The sequence below is a fragment of the Lycorma delicatula genome, chromosome 1 (assembly GCF_047948215.1).
Source record: "Lycorma delicatula isolate Av1 chromosome 1, ASM4794821v1, whole genome shotgun sequence".
Classification (NCBI taxonomy): domain Eukaryota; kingdom Metazoa; phylum Arthropoda; class Insecta; order Hemiptera; family Fulgoridae; genus Lycorma; species Lycorma delicatula.
This window is the reverse complement of record NC_134455.1, coordinates 34,295,429-34,319,118: the sequence shown is the minus strand read 5'-3', so window position 1 is coordinate 34,319,118 and position 23,690 is coordinate 34,295,429. Positions and strand designations below refer to the sequence as shown.

The following is a 23,690-nucleotide window of genomic DNA, read 5'->3' as shown; positions in this document are numbered from 1 at the left end:
CGGGGAGTGCCTGAAGCCGTCATGACCGCTGTTTTCGGGTAGCCGTCTGTTAAACGTGGGCAGAAACCCGGGAAAAAGAGGTGGTGTTCTGACCTTAGCGTGTTGTGCGCAAGACTTAGGTTCGCTAGAAGAAGATACCAGCGTCGTCCCCTAACGGGGATTAACATTGATGACGTGCGCGCTAACGTCTGTGGATCTATCGGCGCGCCCGTAATGAATATTTCATCCCATCAAGAAAGCCAGACTCAAGTTATGGCAAGTCTCCATGCGCCAGTTGCAGCGCAGCCCCTGGAAGCATGCAAAATCATGTTACCTGCCAAAGCCATTGCACATGCTGTCCAGTGATCGATGCGGGTTTTGTAGTCGTGACCACACTTTAACATCTGTAGCGACTTACCAGGAATTCCTGGATATTCTGTTTCCAGATGCTCCGGAGGGTGAAGCAGAGATCGGCATTAGTAAGTGGGATACGCCTTTCCCTGACGTACGGGCTATGGATCCTGTAGATATAAACAGAATGGTTTCTCGAATGGCACTGAAAAAGGCACCGTGGATTGACCAACTCGACCCGAATTTATTGTACCATCTGCTGCCTGTCATAAGAGAGCTGATTGGCAGGCTGTTCGCGATGTTCCTTAGCTGGGGCTGCTTCCCGACTTGTTGGACAGTGAGCTTTGGTGAGAGTGCTTTTGAAACCAGGAAAGGATCCCAGTGAGGTCGGCAGTTATCGATCCATCAGCCTCTTGCCGGTAATCGGCAAGTTGCTTGAAAGGCTGGTCGTGAAACGGCTCTGAGAAAGCATTGATATGAACTCACTTCTAAATCGAGGCCAGTATGGCTTCATGAAAGTGGTTGGCACCGAGTATTTCATCTTAAAAGCTCTTGCCGTGGCGGAAAGCGCCGACTGTAAATATGTTTCGATAACTTTTATTGACATATAGGTAGCATTTCCTTCCTTGTGTTGGAGTTCTGTCCTCTATGAGTTGGAACGCCGCAGTGTTCCCCTAGACCTGCAGGCCGTAGTACGTGAGTACTTGTCTGATCGCACGGCTCTGTTTAAGAATGGGCACCTAGTTATGGAAAAGTCCGTCACCAGGGGAAGTCCATTAGAGCTCCGTTCTCGATCTGTTGATGTGGAACCTGGCATTTTGGGACTGACATTCCCGGAAGGGGTCACGGCCCAGGCTTTCGCCGATGACTGTCTCCTGTTAGTTCTTGGTAACTTACGACCGCAGCTAGAAGAACGAGCACAGGCGGCTTTGTCAACCGCAGAGGACTGGATGGACATTCAAAATTTAAAGATTTTTGTGCCCAAGACAATGTTTGTGCTTCTCAAGCGTGCAGACAAATTATCATACAGTCGTAACCCCCATATTAAATATAAAGGCTATGTAATCAGCCTAGTTACAGTTGTTAAGTACCTAGGTGTTTTGTTTGATGAGAAGTTGCTGTTTAGCAACCACATTAGGCAAGTAGCGGCGAACGCCGTCTTAGTGATGCACAAACTTAGGAGGATTGCTCGGAAGGACTATGAGTTGTTAGGTCGTCAAATGTACATGGTGTACTAACCCTCTCTCAGTGCCAAAAATTGTGACGTCAAGTTAAATTTGTCACGAGATATGGACTAGCAAACAGCGAGTACATTTTTTGGACCCCTCTGTATTTATATAAAGAGTGTCAAACGGAGAAACTTTCAGGACTTATTCTTCTCGTGAAAATAATGAAAAACTTTCATAAAAACATAGATCCGGAAACGATTTGCTTTCAAGTTACGGCTGGCGATAGATTTCGCTCGGATTTCAGTTCTACTAATAAAACAAAGCCCTACTGTAAATTTTGGGACCCAAATTTAGGAGTATAGTCGGGATTTCTTATTTAATTTGAGCTGGGAAATGGAATAAAAAAGGTCTCAAAACTCCAGTAGTTTTTAAGATATCTGACGTAAAACATAAAATTCGGTCTCGAAAAACGAGTTTTTTTTTTAGGTATGTAATACAAAAGCTTTGTTAAATGCAGAAAATTTAGTCACCAAACTTGTAGAGAATTTAATTATGAGGATATTATTGTAAATACACCCATTAAAAAGTAAATAAAGACTTTTAAAAATCTGTTTTTTGTATTGAAGTAAAACAGATGAAAAATAGACAGAAAATCGTATTATTATTTCTGTATCTAGTATACATTATTTTTAGTACAGCAAAACAAAAAAATAAAATTCCTGAAATGATAAATGGTAACAGAATAACAAACCTCAATTACAGTAATTGTTCGAAATTCCCTCCTTTACAATGTACACATCACTTTGCCCGATAATATATTTCCGATGGCTTTCCGTATCATCCTCTAAAAGGGCCGGCAAATTATTTTTCAAGAAATGAACGTGTGCATCTGCCGTAATGTTTTAATTGAAAATAAATTGTTCCAGAATTTTGTGGTAAATAAAGCCACACCAAAAATTAATATGAAATCTATATTGGAAACTAGTTTCCATAGTATCATTCTCTACAAGCTATGTTGCTAAATCTTGCGCATTTATTTGTCATTGAACAAAGCTATTGTGGAAAAAAAATTATCTTTCGACACCAAATTTTGTATTTTACGTAGGATATCTTAAAAATTATTGTATTTACAGTTTTGGGACCTTTCTTTCTTTCATTTTTCTTGTTTAGCCTCCGGTAACTACCGTTTAGATAATTGTTCAGAGGATGAATGAGGATGATATGTATGAGTGTAAATGAAGTGTAGTCTTGTACATTCTCAGTTCGACCATACCTGAGATGTGTGGTTAATTGAAACCCAACCACCAAAGAACATCGGTATCCACGATCTAGTATTTAAATCCGTGTAAAAATAACTGGCTTTACTAGGACTTGAACGCTGGAACTCTCGACTTCCAAATCAGCTGATTTGGAAAGAACCGTTAACCACTAGATCAACCCGGTGGGTTACAGTTTTAGGATCTATTTTATCCTATTTCCCAGCTGAAATTGCATAAGAAATAACAGCTTTACTACTTAATTTGGATCCTAAAACTTACAATACGGCTTCTTTTTATTAGAAGAGCAGAAATCCGGGCGAAATCTTTCGTTAGACGTAACTCGAAAAGAAAGCGTTTCCAGAACTATGTTTATATGACCTTTTTTCATTATTTCACAAGTAGAACATGTCCAGAAAGTTTTCCCGTTTCTTCATGAGATACTCTCTCTACCCCCCCTCTCACGCTCTCGCGCCCTCTCTCTCTCTCCCTCTCTCTCTCCCTCGCTCCCTCTCTCTCTCTCTCTCTCGCTCTCTCTCTCTCTCTCTCTCTCTCTCTCTCTTTCTCTCTCTCTCTCTCTCTCTCTCTCTCTCTCTCTCTCTCTCTCTCTCTCTCTCTCTCTCTGTGTGTGTGTGTGTGTGTGTGTGTGTGTGTGTGTGTGTGTGTGTGTGTGTGTGTGTGTGTGTGTGTGTGTGTGTGTGTGTGTGTGTGTGTGCGAGAGCGTATTCGTGTGAGTGTGAGTGTAATATTAATTCAATTGAATTTATTTATTCTGAGGTAAATGTTGAAGTGTACAAAACATTTTTTTTTTTTTTTTTAATTTTGTTTTGGTGTCAATATTTATGAAACAGAAATACGAAAATTATTTTGTGAACTCTACTATCCTATTTTAGTTCGGTTGATACCGCAAAATTACATTAATCAATACAAAGTATTTTCAGCTCTTTGAGATATAGCTTTATTAAATTAGATTGTTCAATAACTGAAGAATTTGGTTATAATTTTAAATGAAAAGTCATACCCAGTCTCTTTTGCAGATGATTTGCATACTAATGTTGAATTTATTTGCAAAAGTTTTTAAGATGGTAAGTAATGGGAAACTATTACTTTAAAATTTTTTTTTTGTCTTCAGTCATTTGACTGGTTTGATGCAGCTCTCCAAGATTCCCTATCTAGTGCTAGTCGTTTCATTTCAGTTTACCCTCTACATCCTACATCCCTAACAATTTGTTTTACATATTCCAAACGTGGCCTGCCTACACAATTTTTCCCTTCTACCTGTCCTTCCAATATTAAAGCGACTATTCCAGGATGCCTTAGTATGTGGCCTATAAGTCTGTCTCTTCTTTTAACTATATTTTTCCAAACGCTACTTTCTTTATCTATTTGCCGCAATACCTCTTCATTTGTCACTTTATCCACCCATCTGATTTTTAACATTCTCCTATAGCACCGCATTTCAAAAGCTTCTAATCTTTTCTTCTCAGATACTCCGATCGTCCAAGTTTCACTTCCATATAAAGCGACACTCCAAACATACACTTTCAAAAATCTTTTCCTGACATTTAAATTCATTTTTGATGTAAACAAATTATATTTCTTACTGAAGGCTCGTTTAGCTTGGGCTATTCGGCATTTTATATCGCTCCTGCTTCGTCCATCTTTAGTAATTTTACTTCCCAAATAACAAAATTCTTCTACCTCCATAATCTTTTCTCCTCCTATTTTCACATTCAGTGGTCCATCTTTGTTATTTTTACTACATTTCATTACTTTTGTTTTGTTCTTGTTTATTTTCATGCGATAGCTTTTGCGTAGGACTTCATCTATGCCGTTCATTGTTTCTTCTAAATCCTTTTTACTCTCGGCTAGAATTACTATATCATCAGCAAATCGTAGCATCTTTATCTTTTCACCTTGTACTGTTACTCCGAATCTAAATTGTTCTTTAACATCATTAACTTCTAGTTCCATGTAAAGATTAAAAAGTAACGGCGATAGGGAACATCCTTGTCGGACTCCCTTTCTTATTAGGGCTTCTTTCTTATGTTCTTCAATTGTTATTGTTGCTGTTTGGTTCCTGTACATGTTAGCAATTGTTCTTCTATCTCTGTATTTGAACCCTAATTTTTTTTAAATGCTGAACATTTTATTCCAGTCTACGTTATCGAAAGCCTTTTCTAGGTCTATAAACGCCAAGTATGTTAGTTTGTTTTTCTTTAATCTTCCTTTTACTATTAATCTGAGGCCTAAAATTGCTTCCCTTGTCCCTATACTTTTCCTGAAACCAAATTGGTCTTCTCTTAACACTTTTAAATTAAGGACACCATATATAATAGCTTTTTAAATTGATACTGCTATATGGAGCATCTATTTAGACAGGGTCCCCATTTATATAGTAAGATTTTAGCAGGTGTATTCAGAGGCTAAACTAACTTCGATTAATTAAGTTCGGTCATATCTTAATGTTTCTGATGATTCTGCGCGTTTCTGTCAGTGCCTATTCTACTTCATCAGAAAGCTGTCTCGTGTAAAAGTATTTACGAAGAGAAAGTAGTAAGTACGATATATTTACGGCTAGGACGACAGAATAGGAAATGATAAAAGAGTCATAGCAGCAAAAACGGAATACTGCTTTTGTGATTCGAGTAGACATTGTTCCTTTTTAATCGCTTTCAAAAAGTCATCTAAAAGGTCATGAAACATTTGATGAATAAATATCAAAACCTTCTTTTTTTAATGTGTAAAATCAAATGTTCTACTAAACTGTTTAATTTTTAAACATCGATCAGAATTAAGTGATTATTTTATATAAAAACGATAAACGTATAACGTCTCGTTTTTAAATTGCCAAGAAATGTGTTTCCAAAGGATCTTTTCGAGATTAATATCCAATCTTTTCCTCAATGGTATGTTGGTTATTGATGCTCGTGTCAAGCTATTAGGTCAAATAATAAATCTTTGTTTGTGTTATGTGTTCAGTTAGTTTGTTTAATCTTAAACGAGAAATTTTTTTGACGTTTTTACTGAATTTTAGAAAATTTATACATCTTCTCTTATTAAATATAAATTTAACTGAAACTTTTTCTACCTGGTGATGAACATCGGGACAGCTTTACCGAACTTAGCTCAAATATACACACAGATTTAACAAATAAGATTATCAAAATATATTACTTCTATAACTGAGTAATATTCCTTAATATTCAAACTGACCGTGGCAATGATAAGCAATTAAAGCAGCCCCTTGCAAATCTCAATAACGATTTGTGAAAATATTTATTGATCTGACTGTCACTGTCTCTATGTCAATGTTTGAAATTTTTAATTGTATTTTTTTAACGGTCTTTGAATATTATGAAATATAATAAGAGAGATTACTCGGTTTAAAAACCTTAGCCAAGTTTCATAAAAAACGTTGGATTTAGCCTTTTTAGGATCTGAAGAAAGACAACCCACCGGGCCGGTCTAGTGGTGAACGCGTCTTCCCAAATCAGCTGATTTGGAAGTCGAGAGTTCCAGCGTTCAAGTCCTAGTAAAGCCAGTTATTTTTACACGGATTTGAATACTAGATCATGGATACCGGTGTTCTTTGGTGGTTGGGTTTCAATTAACCACACATCTCAGGTATGGTCGAACTGAGAATGTACAAGACTACACTTCATTTACACTCATTACATATCATCCTCATTCATCCTCTGAAGAATTATCTTAACGGTAGTTACCGGAGGCTAAACAGGAAAAGAGAGAGAGAGAGAGGATCTGAGAAAAGAGGATGTACGGATAGTCTCAAATAAAATATGTTATCAAGACACTTTCCTATGGTGTAAAGATATTCTTCAGACATGTCAATGGTTAAAAAAAAAATCCTGTATTATTCAACACAGATGATGAACTCATAAGATATCAAGATTTACTTGTAAATCACCCACTGGAAATTCCGATAGCTTGCTGATAAAGATATGACAAGACTCATATAGCGTCTATTTTCATAAAATGACTGATCGATCTCCTGATAAGAGGTGATCCGCTTTAGAACAAATTAATACGGTTCATTTCTTAATACCTAGCGAATTATTTTTAATCATTCACCCGTTCTTGTTAGGCGTTTATGTATTCAGCAAAACAGAATTGCAGCATTAAGTAAAAATGTATTTTAAAGCGTCTGAAAAATAACAAGCCTAAAGAAATTTTGATGAGTCCATCAAATCCTGATATAACTATGGATGTATAAAAAAAATGTTTTTATTAAATTTAGAGAAACATTTCGCTAACAGAAAGTTATTTATTCCAGTTTCATATTTTGATTCAGTAAATTTCATAAACAGATCTTTAACAAAAATCAGAACCAGCGTAGTGCCCAGTGAAATTCTGATCATCAGTGAGATTAAACAGATCATACTTACATGTTATATTTTTAACATTAATTTATCTGCGTACAACATAAATTTGTTTTATTGTTTTGACTAAGAAGATATAACTACTGAAAAAATATCTGGATTCCTGATGAGTAATTTTCTGGATTCAAGAAATACTAGCCCGTTTGTTGTGGTATATATTTATTATATTATTATTATTATTATTATACATCTTATACTTAAATTAGTATTTTAATTGTTATATTACAGATTATTGTTTAATTTTGAAAGAACATCGTTATGTTATATTTTATCAAACGCTTGACTGAGATCAAGAAAAATTATCAAACAATATTTATTTTCTTCGAGCTCAATATTGAGCTTCACATAATTTAAAAATTAATAAATTAATTCTTTGTAATTATTAATAACAATCACAGGTATCACTTGAATAATTACTTTTAAAGTTGTCTTAAATAAATACAATAAATTGTAATACATATTTTCGGAAAAAAAATTCCAAATTATACAGTTACTCATAATATGATGCTTTGTCGATATTTGTAGCCTAAAACTTATAGAATCTCTTCTGATGACAAGTAAAAAATATATATTTATATTTACTAAAATATATATATATTTACTAAAAAATATTTGAGTATTTTTTATTGATTTATCGACGCTTTTGACGTAAATATTTGAAATTTCATCGATCGTTTATATTAATGTAATTTTTTAAAATGTAATTTGTATTATTATATGTCATTACAGCATTGTGAATCCATAACACTGCGCTGGATGGGTAACCATGAGATATTACTAATTGTCTGCAACAAGTTATTATTCAGTATTATAATAACTTAATATTAATATCCAATAAAATTATAATTATATTACATTACTTTACAGTTAGCATTGTTTTATGCAGTTATATTAATAAGACTGGCATTGGATGCGATTTCAGGAATCACTAAAACTTCGCCTAAAATCTTTTCGATCAGGCACTTTATACATTTATATATAATTATTTTACTTCTACTGATTGTTAAATTAATCTTTTCACCTTAATTGACCTACTAAAATTTGCTTCCTAACCGTTGTGTTCTCTTTTCATACTGGCCTTAGACTTTATTTCTTTCACGTCTATTATTTATTATTAAATTTGACTGTCATAGTATCATAGTATCTGTCATAATCGTAGTATAAAGGCGGGTTTAGTTCTGTAATATCAGACTATATAGCCTCAACTATAATAATAGTTGAGCCTCAACTGAAATATGTAAGTATACCGGATGATCTGCTAAAAGAATGATCTCCGGATAATTCTTTTAATAGAAGCTCTCATTACTTACTAATACAAAATAGAAATAAATACAGGATTACAAAATTAATTTTGTATTAACAAATGTTTAACTAAATTAATATTAAACAAATACCAAAGAACGGAATTAATATAAAATAATAGTTTGGAATAAAATAATTTCCGTAACTTTTTCTTACACTCTTAAATCATGTTATGATGGGTTAATTAAAAAAAATTACATTGGATTTGTGATTTTTCTAAAATTAAATGTTTTATAAAATTGGATGTTAACGAAAATAAAAACAATCGCACATTTTTGGATCACTTTTTTCTTAATATTTGACATAAAAAAAAATCAATATCAACTTATGATTGGAATGTTATTTATCTAAGTCATAAAAAAAGATTTCCGATCATTTCAAACCTTACTATCTATAACATCAAAAATTACAGTATTTAAAATAGCAATTATAAATAAAGATATAATATTAATAATGAAACGAGTAAAACTGAATGTGAAAGAATATAAAGAACCCTCTTTATACACGACTGCCCTAAAAGGAGTGTATTGTATATAGGATGTATGTAAGTATAGCGGAGCCGTTATTGCAAGGAGTTTTCCCCTCTACAAAGAATAAGCCATCTTGTCGGAGTGGGGGGGGGGGGCACTGATTGCCCAGTTTTCAGTCTGACATCGTCGAATTCAATTAGAAGTATAAATGAAAGTTAAAAATTAGCTACAGTACAATGATTGTACATGATTAATGTGCAGTGCAACATTAAATTTTTTTTAATATATATTTTTGTGTTATTTTTTTATATTGTAATAAAAAAAATCATTCTTTGTTCGGTTACTAAAAATGTACAAATTGTTTTGTTGCTTACATAAATTTTTTTATTAGCATCAATTTGCATGCATTAATGTTTTTGTAAAGAAATTCATAACCCTCTCATTGACAGCTACGAATATTTAAAATAGAATATATCGTTGGGCTCGGTCTTGTTTTCTTCCAATAAATTGTTGGTTTCTTAAAATTAACAATTCTGTTAATTTACTATTATTATTTTACCAAGGAATATTTTACCAATGATACCAAAGAAAGCAGGGGCAGGAAAATGTGAAGAATACAGAACAATTAGTTTAACTAGTCATGCATAAAAAATTTTAACTACAATTCTATACAGAAGAATTGAGAGGAGAGTGAAAGAAGTTTTAGGAGAAGAGCAATTTGGTTTCAAGAAAAGTATACGGACATGGGAAGCAATTTTAGGCCTCAGATTAATAGTAGAAGGAAGATTAAAGAAAAACAAACCGACATACTTGGCGTTTATAGACCTAGAAAAGGCATTCGATAACGTAGACTGGAATAAAATGTTCAGCATTTTAAAAAAATTAGGGTTCAGATACAGAGATAGAACAACAATTCTAACATTTACAGGAACCAAACAGCAACAGTAACAATTGAAGAACATAAGAAAGAAGCCGTAATAAGAAAGGGAGTCCGACAAGGATGTACCCTATCCCCGTTACTTTTTAATCTTTACATGGAACTAGCAGTTAATGATGTTAAAGAACAATTTAGATTCGGAGTAAGAGTACAAGGTGAAAAGATAAAGATGCTACGATTTGCTGATGATATAGTAATTCTAGCCGAGAATAAAAAGGATTTAGAAGAAACAATGAACGGCATAGATGAAGTCCTACGCAAGAACTATTGCGTGAAAATAAACAAGAACAAAACAAAAGCAATGAAATGTAGTAGAAATAACAAAGATGGACCGCTGAATGTGAAAATAGGAGGAGGAAAAATTATGCAGGTAGAAGAATTTTGTTATTTGGGAAGTAGAATTACTAAAGATGGACGAAGCAGGAGCGATATAAAATGCCGAATAGCACAAGCTAAACGAGCCTTCAGTAAGAAATATAATTTGTTTACATCTAAAATTAATTTAAATGTCAGGAAAAGATTTTTGAAAGTGTATGTTTGGAGTGTCGCTTTATATGGAAGTGAAACTTGGACGATCGGAGTATCTGAAAAGAAAAGATAAGAAGCTTTTGAAATGCGGTGCTATAGGAAAATGTTAAAAATCAGATGGGTGGATAAAGTGACAAATGATGAGGTATTGCGGCAAATAGATGAAGAAAGAAGCATTTGGAAACATATAGTTAAAAGAAGAGACAGACTTATAGGCCACATACTAAGGCATCCTGGAATAGTCGCTTTAATATTGGAGGGACAGGTAGAAGGAAAAAATTGTGTAGGCAGGCCACGTTTGGAATATGTAAAACAAATTGTTAGGGATGTAGGATTTAGAGGGTATACTGAAATGAAACGACTAGCACTAGATAGGAAATCTTGGGGAGCTGCATCAAACCAGTCAAATGACTTAAGACAAAAAAAAAAACTATTATTAATAATTTTTTTACATTTAGTGGAGGAAATAGGAAGAGGCAATACATTATCAGCTTCCATTACGGTGCGAAAGCGTCTGCCGGGTTAATTGTCTGCAATAATTCGATTGTTTGTCAACAGATTTTTACAAATGAGGTGTCATTTTGTTCAAAATAAAATGCTTAATAAATTTTGTATTAAGTAAAAATTTGATTAAACAAATAATTGAGATATTAAAGATTAAAAATTAAAATTATGATTAAGAATTAAAATTTTCGAAAATGACGTTTTCAAAATTTTTATTTTGTAGAATAAGACTCTAGTCTTAGATCTGTTAAATTTAATTAGAGTAGGTTTACCCGTTTCTGAAAATAACCTTTTTGTTGAAAATCACAAAATGACGTCCAGAAGGAAAACAAAGCAAAATAGAACTTACGTATGTCGATATAAATAAAGTAGGTGTTGAAAACGTTATATATCATATCATTCGTAAGATGATATGACATTTCTCTTAGGATTTAGTAGCCCGTAAGTAGCTATTTCAACTTACTTCAACTTACTTAGGTAATTCACATGTTCCCACTCCATGCCAATAGACTATTTTTATTTACGTAGATATGTGTCGTGAGGAACGAATTCCACCTTCAAAATTATGATGGTTTTATACAGTTATAGAATCTTCATAATTTTCAAACTCAAGAGTGTTTGTTTGAGGAATTTGCTCTTCCATTGATTCCATGCCACCACACATAATATTTTGTTTCTAGAATTGTAAAAAACCCACACTAACACTCACATAAAATAATTCACAAAAGCATCTACAAAGATTTACTGCAGAAACAACCCACAAAGAAACGACATTGCACTATTACTTAATTACAGACGGCATAATTACTATATAAAATAAAACTTGTGAAAGAAAAAACGAGTATTGACAAAATCGGAAATATTTTTTTTTTTTTTTTTTTTTGTCTTCAGTCATTTGACTGGTTTGATGCAGCTCTCCAAGATTCCCTATCTAGTGCTAGTCGTTTCATTTCAGTATACCCTCTACATCCTACATCCCTAACAATTTGTTTTACATATTCCAAACGTGGCCTGCCTACACAATTTTTCCCTTCTACCTGTCCTTCCAAAATTAAAGCGACTATTCCAGGATGCCTTAGTATTTGGCCTATAAGTCTGTCTCTTCTTTTAACTATATTTTTCCAAATGCTTCTTTCTTCATCTATTTGCCGCAATACCTCTTCATTTGTCACTTTATCCACCCATCTGATTTTTAACATTCTCCTATAGCACCGCATTTCAAAAGCTTCTAATCTTTTCTTCTCAGATACTCCGATCGTCCAAGTTTCACTTCCATATAAAGCGACACTTCAAACATACACTTTCAAAAATCTTTTCCTGATATTTAAATTAATTTCTGATGTAAACAAATTATATTTCTTACTGAAGGCTCGTTTAGCTTGTGCTATTCGGCATTTTATATCGCTCCTGCTTCGTCCATCTTTAGTAATTCTACTTCCCAAATAACAAAATTCTTCTACCTCCATAATCTTTCCTCCTCCTACTTTCACATTCAGCGGTCCATCTTTGTTATTTCTAATACATCTCATTACTTTTGTTTTGTTCTTGTTTATTTTCATGCGATAGTTCTTGCGTAGGACTTCATCTATGCCGTTCATTGTTTCTTCTAAATTCTTTTTATTCTCGGCTAGAATTACTATATCATCAGCAAATCGTAGCATCTTTATCTTTTCACCTTGTACTGTTACTCCGAATCTAAATTGTTCTTTAACGTCATTAACTGCTAGTTCCATGTAAAGATTAAAAAGTAACGGAGATAGGGAACATCCTTGTCGGATTCCCTTTCTTATTAGGGCTTCTTTCTTATGTTCTTCAATTGTTATTGTTGCTGTTTGGTTCCTGTACATGTTAGCAATTGTTCTTCTATCTCTGTATTTGAACCCTAATTTTTTTAAAATGCTGAACATTTTATTCCAATCTACGTTATCGAAAGCCTTTTAGGTCTATAAACGCCAAGTATGTTGATTTGTTTTTCTTTAATCTTCCTTCTACTATTAATCTGAGGCCTAAAATTGCTTCCCTTGTCCCTATACTTTTCCTGAAACCAAATTGGTCTTCTCCTAACACTTCTTCCACTCTCCTCTCAATTCTTCTGTATAAAATTCTAGTTAGATTTTTGATGAATGACTAGTTAAACTAATTGTTCTATATTCTTCACATTTATCTGCCCCTGCTTTCTTTGGTATCATAACTATAACACTTTTTTTGAAGTCTGACGGAAATTCCCCTTTTTCATAAAAAAAATATTTCTTATGAAATATAAAAGGCCCACCGAGCTAGTCGACTGGTAATCGCAAATCACTTGTTTAACAGCTGATTTTGAAGTCTGACTTTCCAAGTTGAAGGTTTTCAGATTCGAATTCTATTAAAAGTTGATTGCTTTTATACGGATTTGAATACTAAACAGTAGGTAACAGTGTACTTTAGTGGTTGGGAATTAATTAATCAATCACACATCTTAGGAATCGTAGGAGTCTGTACTAGACTTCATTCATTTACATGTCATACATATCATCTTATTTGATGGATCGATAGGAGGTGCTTATTGTTCACTAGCTGAACACCTTGTACAACGTACACATTTTTATACGTATAAATGGTGCAGGTTGTTTATGATCGAAAACTTGAACAAAATAAAAGCACTTATTATTTTTACATGGTTAAATGATAAGAAATAATTTAAATTTACTAAATCTGTATACATTAAAAAAAAAAAATTATTTTTTACTTCAATTTTGCTCTCGATGAAACTCAACAAGAATTGTGATATTAGTTCATACTTTTATTTTGTTTTTCTTTCCGCGGGAAGAGGAAAAATCTGCTGTCAGATGTCTACCAGCCGTATTACAGGGTGTGTGAAGTTTCCCACCAAAAACTCACTAAACGGGGACTCACTAAAAAACCTCCCCCTGAAATTGACATGCCCCGATACTCGCCATGAAGGCATTACCCGGGAGATGCTTCTGTCACCACGGGACAGAGTAATGGGCCCCAAAGAAGAGACGGGTAAGCGCAGACCTTAAAGAGTCTCGCACGCCTTATCACCGAATGAACGACAACCCACAAGTGCGGACTGCCGCCGGCACCGCGTACGAGTGGGCCACCAATCTACGTCCCCGACGCCTTGTGACGGATAATTTTGCTCACAAGGCGGAAGAAGACGTTCCATGTGCGCTCATCCCCTGGCATCCTCGAAATGGTGTTCTCATGCGTCAAGAGGCCAAACTGAGCCTAGTCCCTCCGCATGTCCTCCTATCTATGGCAGTCGAACACCACGTCCTCTGCGTCATCCAACTCCTCGCAGTATAGGTGCAAGATGTCGCCCGCTCTTCTGTAGCAAAACAAGTACTTCCGGAAGCAGCCATGGCCCGTCAAAAACTGCGTTCGTAGTTCAGCTCGCCAAACCTCCTGGTGATCCAAGGGCTCGCTTCCGGAATCAATCGTCGAGTCCAAGCGCCAGTCTTCGCAGTGTTCCATCGTGCCTGCCACCTCTCTAATAGAACAGCATATGCGGCCTGCCTGTCAGTTCCTGCGTATATTTTACATCTCATCTGTGCTAGCAATCCAACAGTGGCGTCACACCAACAAGGAAGGCCGCTTCGGCGGAGACGGTGCTGTATGCAGCGCAGATCCTCAACACCATCCGCCTCTGCACACTCTCTAGCAGGTGCCGATTTCTCGCTGCATTTAACGCCTTGCACCATACCGGCACTCCATAAAGTAGGATAGAGAACGCGACGTGGGAGTATATACTATGCTTAGAGGATTTGGAGCCTGTGACATTGCCAAGTAGTCTGCTGAGACTCCGAAAAGTCCTCTCAGCCCGCTGCGCAACCTGGCGGACATACGCGGAGAAAGAGCGCCGCCGATCCAGCCAAATGCTCAGGTATTTTCTTTCGGCATTTGAGAGGATACATGTCCCTTAACCGTGAAATGGATCGGTGCGAGACGCCATCTCCCAGCCGATATCACCGTCTTGGCCTTTTAAGAGGCCAGTCACAGACCCTAATTAGCGAGCCAGGCGTCAACCAGGGCGATCGACCGATTGGCCCGCAGCACGACGTCTGCCTCCATCTTAGCGACGACAACAAGTGCCGATTCATCAGCAAAGGTGATGGATAAAATCTTTGCAAGGTACTGTAAACTTAGTACCCCATCCTACACAAGGTTCTACAGGAAAGGGCCAAAAATAGAACCCTGTGGAACCCCACATAAAACGTCGAAGAAACGTCTGCAATCAACCAGCTCGTAGACGAACTTCCTTTCCTGCAGATACCTATGTATCATTCTCTTGAGGTAACGTGAGATAACCCTTTCATCGAGTGCTGTAAAAATTGAAGTCCAGCTCACAGCGATATAAATACCTTTTTAACATCAAGCAGTACCACAGCAAGGATACTCCTGTTACGCCAAGTGCCGTTAGATGCTCTTTCCGCCAACGCATCACGTAGTCGACTGAGTTAATCGTAGAGCGACCCGGTTGAAAACCTAACTGTCGGTCACTCAAGCCGTCTCCAGCATTCAACTCTCGCTGTAGTCGCTGCATCAGTAGCCTTCTGAATAACTTTCAAAAGTTGTTTTTCAGACACAGAGGGCGGTACGCAGGAGCATCTCCAATAACTTCAGGGTTCTGGATGAAAACAAGCCGGGAAAGCTTCCAGTCTGCAGGGATGTATCCACATGTTAGATATCCCTGTTCAGCAAAATACTGAGGAAATTATTTTACCAATATTAGTACTAAAACTAAAAATTAATAATAAAACATGCTTATTTGTAAAATTATGGTTTTCAAAATTATTTATTCATGCTGGCAATTATTTATTCATGTCCAGTTAGTCGCTATAAATTCTATTATTGATTGTTGATAAATTTGGATGCATGAAATAAAGCTCAAGCCTGACTGGGTTTGAAACAGAACCTTCTAGGTAAAAGCCTGGGATGTTGATATGAGTAATTTACGAGTTTTTTATGACTTACTTGTATGTAACAGTTGCAAAATGTATTGATCCGGTTAATAAGAATAATGTTTTATTAATATCAGTTTCATTTGCCAATGGAATTATTGACTTTAACCAACTGTAATGTGGCTTCCCACGACAACCTCTCCACAGCTTACTACCAGCAGAAAGAATAAGTTTGAAATTAAACCTGAAAGTATTATTAAAATAATTGGTTTTATTTTTCATATTGAAACAGAGCTTTTTTAATTAATTGTTTTATAATCTTTAAGAAATTGTTTATAAAATTTTGCATAAGCATAAAAGCACATTAAAAAAAAGAAAAATTACATGAATAAATGAACATTTTCTTTGGTAAAAATTGACAGCTCTCTTTCATAATGTTATGGTAATTTTTATAGGAAACATATAGCCAAATAATTATGTTTATTATTATTATTACAACGGTTCCCGTACTCGCTCGGAACTGCCGCGATATGGATTCCTTATCGCAGCAGAGCCCAAGTTTGGAGGTACGGCGTAGGCGAGTGGTTCGTTTGGGTCTGCTGCAGTGAAGTGACGATTTTTAGCTGTTACCTCACCACAAATGACTTGATAGCAGACTTTCACCACGCCTAGGTCGCTGAATCCAAATTGCCACCCCTTTCTCCAATATAAGCCCGCAACCTCGCCTCTAACATCCTTTCTAATAAGTTACAAAAATTATTTGTAACATAAATTGGACTATAAGGAATTGTAGCTCCCGACCTACCTGGTTTGTTTATTAAAACCGGTCTTGATCTTTTCTATAAAATCGCCTTTCACCATATTGTTCATTACTTCCAACATTGTAACAAGCGCTTCTTCCAACAGTATCCGGACGATTTCTACCGGAATGCCGTCGGACCCAGACTCTTATGCAGTTTCATTTTCCTGCTTGCCTCAGTTCAATTGTCTTTAATTCCTGCATAGTGAACACCGGTATTTCAGCCGCTATTTCCTCTCTATATGGATCTACTTGCTTCAGAAAGAGTACATCTACACATTCACCACCTTGTCTTCTGGTACCACTGGCAATCGTCTACCTAGTCTTCCGGAAACCAACTGATACCTTCTTCCCCAAGGGTCTCTATCGATATCTTCACAAAGGTCTTTCCAACACTTGCTTTTAGCTTTTTTGATGGCTGCTGCTTTTTTTGGATCTAGCCTCCACGTATTATTTTTTGGCCTCATCCATGCAAAGTTGATACCCTCGTCTATTAACTCTTTGTAGTTTCCTTCTAGCTGCCCAAGTTCTTTTACGTGAGACCTCTAGCTCAGTTCCCCACCAATACGTATGTCTTTTTTCGAGTCTTTGTATCAGGACTCCCGCCTTGTCACATTGTATAGTAACAATTTCTGTCAGTTCTTCAGGGTCTGTTACTTTAGTCACTTTCTCAACAATCACCTCCGAAAAACGAACACATCCGCGCCTCGAGCTGATAGTTCTATCAGGCTTAACCATTTTTGGTGTCGTTCATCTCATACGCTATTATGTAATGGTCCGACAGACGTTTTTCATCTAATACTCTTCAATTAATTAGAGTAGTTACATTTTCTTCAGAGATGAAAGTCAAGTCAATTTCCAAGGTGGCTTCCTCGCTACTAAAAGTAGGTTCATCATTGTTTATACAAAACCTTAAGACATTGATTTTTTTCGCTAAACGTTGTCCTTTTAAGTTTCGCACGGTCCCCGCAAAGCCTTTATAAAGACTCAAACCTTAGAACTCTTGACTTAAAAAATCAGCTGATTTTGCAATGACGAGTTTAACCCGGCAGGTTTTTTTTAGTTTGAATAACTATTATCAATTCTTTGTTTTTGGGTTTTAAAATGTCACTTCAATAAAATTACCAATGATATTAAGGAATGTGATTGGTTAACCTCAAACTACATTACTAATTCTACTTTCCTTACAACAAAGTTTAGAAAAAATTAGTGCATGTTATTTTTTTTTAACAGTTACAGTGGTAATTCCCTATAGTCCCTTTCATCCCAACTATTAGACAAAAACAGATTATAAATGTAATTGGAACCACTAAAGGACTTCTGTCATGTGATAGTGTTCCAGTTTCATCCTTTTTACAAAAAGTCTTACATAAATATGGATTTTGGAGAATGGGTAGACCAGCATGAGAGGAGAATATAATATTAGCAATAATTGCAGTCAAAGTCTCAAAACTATGCTCATTATTGTGCATGCTTATCATCAATGAAGAAAGCTAATATTTAGCCAATATTTTGTTACTTAATTATCTTACATTAATGTTATTAATAAGTAACATTATTAAGATAGAAAAATAAATTTTCTGGTGTTCATAAAACATAAAAAAAAAACTCTAATGAATTTTAACAAACAAATTAACTATTGAAATTAACACACAAATTGCCAAAAGTCATATTTCTCAATTGATATATTTAAACTCTAATAACTAATATTTCTTCTAGATAACAAGAAATAAATTTTTAGGGAAAATTAAATATATATGTAGTTTTATACTCAAGTAAATTTTTTGTAAGGTCATTGATTTTTAGAAAATTACAAAACACCTTTTTATAATGAAGGCATTCATGAGCAAATCTGTGTAACAATACATAGAACATACACTCATTCTTTCAATAAATCAGATGTAACCAGCAAAAACCAATTTGGCATAGGTATGTTGATGATCTTCATATTATTAAACTACACCATCCCCAAAAAAAAAACATTACATTTTAACTATTTATCATTCTACCAGTATGTATTGGTAAACTGAAATGTTGGAAACATTTCAGTTACACTGCTTAAATTTTTCCAGCAGACACTTGGGTGAATTTCTTGTAACATCAGGTTATTAGTAACCTGTAACCCTAGTTTCAGGGGGGGTATGCATGACGGCATACTCGGACCCCGACTAGAGATAGGGACGGGAATGGCAGCCCTACTGGGGAGAGGCTTTGCGGCATCCAGAAGAGGAGGTCGTAATGGCTTGGTGATCCAGAAGGGACCCCGACGGGAAAGCATCCGAGGGAAGGGCGATGCTGACGGGGGAGGTTAGTCATCGCCGCGTCATATTAGGTCAACCGAAGCAACGTCTACTAGGCGGTTACCGGTTGCCCTAGTTTAAAAAAGGATTAAACATAAAAAAAAAGGTTATTAGTAAAATGAGTAATTTGACTTTTTACTTCACTATCCTAGCCACATTACTTAAAAGTTATGATTTTAAAATCTTTATCTCAGTCTATCTTCAACATGATAAAATGTGTTTTCAACATCACTTCATAGTGACCTACACATATGGAAAATCATTACAAATTTTTGATCTTTCTGAAAAGATTAATGCTTTTAAACCATTGATGAGGTTGAACTGCAACAGTACTACAAAGAGAGGTATTAGTTCACATACCAGCAAACAAAGTATCATATATTATCCATTTTGTTCCCCAGAGGATTATTTATTAATCAGTGGTTAATAATTATTAATAAATCAATATATTTGAATTAAAAAAAAAAAAAATAGTTAAAGAAAAAAAAGTAAGATGAAGTCTGATTCAAACCAATGTGCATCCCCTTGTAAGATACAAATATTTCATTAATTAAAATTTTATTTAGCTATAACTCTGGAACCAATAAAAATAAGTACCACTTATGTATATCATTGAGAAGCCATCAATGAGGACTTATTACTGCAGTTAAGAAAAAGTCCAAAATCCAATTTTGTTTTGGATTTTGGGCTGTTTGGGACACTTTTGGTTCAGTTTATTGCAATCAAAAAGGTAGCTCCGCAACTAGATGCTACAACAGAACTAAATCCAAAATTTCAACATTCTGTGACTAATCGTTTTTGAGTTATGCGAGATACATACATACGTTTATACAGACATCATGCCAAAACTAGTCAAAATGGATATTTCCATTGAAATCCGAAAACCGAAATTTTTTGCAATCACAATGCTTCCCCTTTACTTTGTAAAAATAGTCTAGTTAAATAAAAATAAATAAATTTCATTAGGGATACTTCTTTTGCTCTCTCTCACACAAATAATCCTAACAAACTAAACAAAAATATTGAATTTACATTATCAATACCTTGATAAAGATAATCATAGTTTAATAGATAACTACATTTTAAATTTCCATTTTAAAACTATTTACTATTGTTACATAATCATTTTGATGTGATAAATGAAGATGTGGATATTTTTAAGGCTCACTGTCACTGAAATGATCTGAAATTTGATGGGGTAAATTCCATTCAACTACTTATTTTACAGAATCCTTTTGTTGAAATTGTAAAGCTCATAATATCAAAGCACGTTTATTCTGGTCAAATGAATATAACTGTCACATTATGGCATTGTTTATTATACTATAATAAATTTTAACCAAAAAATCTAAAATTGATTTTTGGCAATTGACCCAATGTTCAAATTTGGCCAAACATTATTCAATCGTTCAAATAATAATGTATATGAGTAGATCTTGAAATTAAAAGGCAGAAATTTTTTAACTAATCTCAAATTAATTTTCAGAGATATGCCATGTAATCATTCTCACCTATTATTTGATGCTTTTGTTATTTGATGAAACATTTTTTTCCAAGTTAAATCAGACTCATTTTTGCAATACCATATTATAAATACTTTTCTTGAGCTAAAAAATAAAAAGAAGTTATATTTCAGAATATATACTACTTATAAATCTAAATGTAAAATACATTTAATACAAGTTAGAAGTCATAAGGTTATATATTTTTGTTATAATTATAATTCTGTTTAACTATACAGAAATATCATGATAAAAGTAAATATTAATATTACAGATATTTATAGATCGAACTTAGCAGTAGAAATTAATATATCTATCAAACGAGTACTCTTCATCTATTTTCACCACTTGAATAAATCTTGTTATTTATTGTGTAAACATAAATTTTACAGATTGAGAATTCAAAAAAATAATATTAGCCGCTGTTCATTCTATCTGCCATTTGTGGTTATGATTATTTAATAAATATGTTTTGGTAGTTTTTCCTTTAGTTTTTATGTTTCGGTATGTTTTTGGAGTCTAATAACCTTTCCATATCTGCTTTTTGGTTTTGTTCCACTTTTGCATACTTCAGTGACTTTTCAAGCCAGTTGTCTTTTATTATAAGTATTATGTGTATATTCTAATTTCTTACCAGTGAATTGTTATGGCATTGTTCATTGGTCGCTGGCATAGTGAAGTAAAACTGTTATACATTTTTTTGAAAAAGAAATTTTAAAAAGAAAATAAAATTTATTAATTGTTTGTGTGTTAAACACACCATGTTTCAACAGTATTACTCTCATGTAACTTATCTTATAAAAGGGTGGAGTTCATGGTTGGTGAAAGACAAATTAAAATCTCATTTTAAAGAAATTTCTAAAAATATACTCATCAAAAGATGCTTTTGTCACTGGACAATTCTTCTTTAGATAAAGTCTTAAAGTCTTTAGATAAAGATTCCTTTAGATAAAGTCAATGCATTATTGCAATATTTAAATTGGTAGCCATCTGATTTGAATATTTAAATTGGCAGATGCAGATCATCTTTTTTAGTATAATGAGAATCACGTATTGGAAACTTTTCAGTAAATAAGTGAGGGTTTTTATGAACAATAGCAAGGGTCTTACTTGAGGTCTCAGACTTCATTTCTTTTATGATGTGTCTCCATCAGATAATCAATTCTAACACCTAATACTTCTTACAATGTTTTCGAAAGCAGACTACAAATTTTAGTGTCCACTCTATGAACATCAGTCAAACATAATCTCTTCTACATTTTTCTTCTTTAGAGGAAACATTTTTCTTATCAATTTACTAGATAGTACCTATAATGTATGCTGACAGCATGTACAATTAACAAAATGAATTAAAAATATCTTTTTAAAGGGATTTATTTTTTCACCACGTTAGGATACTTACAACTATACTCAGGAAATTTTTACAGAACATGCTTGTTAAATTTTTTTAGGAAAATAATTCTCTCTATTAAGTGCATCTTCTTTTCTCACATTGCATTCCTATATAATTTCATGTCTAACTCTTCTCTATCTTCTGAAAGGTTTGGTTAGTCCAATAAGCATGCAGTAAATATTAGCAGACTCATTAACTTTGAGATCATGAAGGAGTAGATACATCTAGTGATTGTAAATTTACAATAATAGATTTAATTAAAGTACTAATTAAGTACTTTTACTTCATGTTGATATGAAACACCATTATCAGCAGTTTTACCACCATTTGGTAGAACATAAGATTTTTTTTTAATCAGAATCATCACATTAAACTTGAGATAGAAAATCAAAATTTTGTTCTTCTTCTTCCAGCAACTTACTTGTGACAATACAGTTTATTTCATAAGCATTCTAACCTAACAAACTTGTGAAAGTTAGGCCAGTAGTAATGATATACTGCTTAGTATACAGGCTTAGTACACTGCTTCTGTCATTTGAAAATAGCTATATTTCAAAGTAAAATAAAATATTTCATTAATTTTTTCTTGTGCTTGTTAAACCTAGCGTAGGGCCATTCTACCTGTATAAAAATTTCTTAATTTTGGGTTAGTCCAGGTAAAGTGAGCTATAGTTATTGACCAAAGCCACATAGAGTATAGTTCAATATGTAATTAAATAGAGTTTTAAAAATCATTTATGGTTAGCCCAAAAGCTCAATTTCAGTAGAATAATGGATTAGCCTACTTTTCCTTTTAACCTCTCATATGTTAGTATTATTACTTCAGTTAATTAGTTATCTCATAACATCAAGCTGATGCTCAATTACAATTATATTTTTAGCATTAATGGGTAAAATATTTAAACACGCTAGGTATTTAATTCAAATCTGCCTGAATAACTAGATACTGATTGGTGGCAGTATTCTGACAATAATTTCTGAACATTTTTAACTTCAGTATAAAATCAATTACACAAACAAAAAATATATACTTAAAAAGTACCATACATAACCTGTTTGTTTGTAAAAACCAGACAATTAGACTCAACACATTCTTTACTGAATTTCGAACAGAAATAATATATACAAATTTTACATCTTTATAATCCACTGGGCAAAAATCTCCTATTGGATTTGACATATGAAATTTTGAACCAAGTTTTTTATTACTCAAATATTCAGTAATAGAACGAGGTGGATAATTTTTAGTTATTAACTGGTAACTTTCTCCAGTTGAGTGAAACATTCCTGGAAGAGGATTAGGATAATCCAACGTTTTTATTGGAAACAGTGGAACTGGAATAAAAGTAATATTGCATACTTCTCCTGAAACAAAAAAAAGGTAAAGATAATCTATTATTAATTACTTTTCTCTTATGAAAAGAAAGTTGTCTCATCATGAAAATCCTCATTCATCTACAAGCTCTTCTAAAATGTTTGAAACAACCTGAAAGATTGAAAAAAACCTGTCTGAATAAATGTTAGATTTTTCTACAAAATTTCTTGAACGTTAACTATCTAATTAGAACACAGGACAAAGTTTTTTTCTTTGTAATTGAAAATAGAGATAGACGTTACGTTTTTTTTACTGATATAAAAGCTTAGTTTTAACTGATACATAAGTAATAGTAATGCATAAGAAAATATGCCTGAAAACAACAGATCCATTTTTTTTTTTTTTTTTTTTTTATGAACTTATATTTTTATTTACATTGGTAGTAATATATTGGCCGAAAAAGTGTAACTTTTTTTTATTATTTCATATAAAAGAACAAGAGTGTTTTAAGAAATAAAAGATGTTGATGTAATTTTTACAGTTTGTGAAATACTCGTATTTCAGTGTCTACTTAGGAACTG

The 23,690-nt window shown here is 33.9% G+C and overlaps 1 protein-coding gene across 1 annotated transcript in view; it reads right to left on the bottom strand.

Moving 5' to 3' along the window:
* Positions 1-7,490: 7,490 nt before the first annotated feature.
* LOC142318080 (cytochrome b5 reductase 4-like) overlaps positions 7,491-23,690 on the bottom strand; it is a 42,815-nt gene continuing 26,615 nt past the window's right edge. The window contains exons 4-7 of the mRNA XM_075354607.1: positions 22,847-23,159; positions 20,411-20,506; positions 15,874-16,044; positions 7,491-7,940 (exon numbers count right to left, since the gene is read on the bottom strand). Of these exons, the coding sequence (XP_075210722.1) occupies positions 7,820-7,940; positions 15,874-16,044; positions 20,411-20,506; positions 22,847-23,159 (701 nt within the window). The 3' untranslated portion in view covers positions 7,491-7,819. The remainder of the gene's footprint in view (positions 7,941-15,873; positions 16,045-20,410; positions 20,507-22,846; positions 23,160-23,690) is intronic.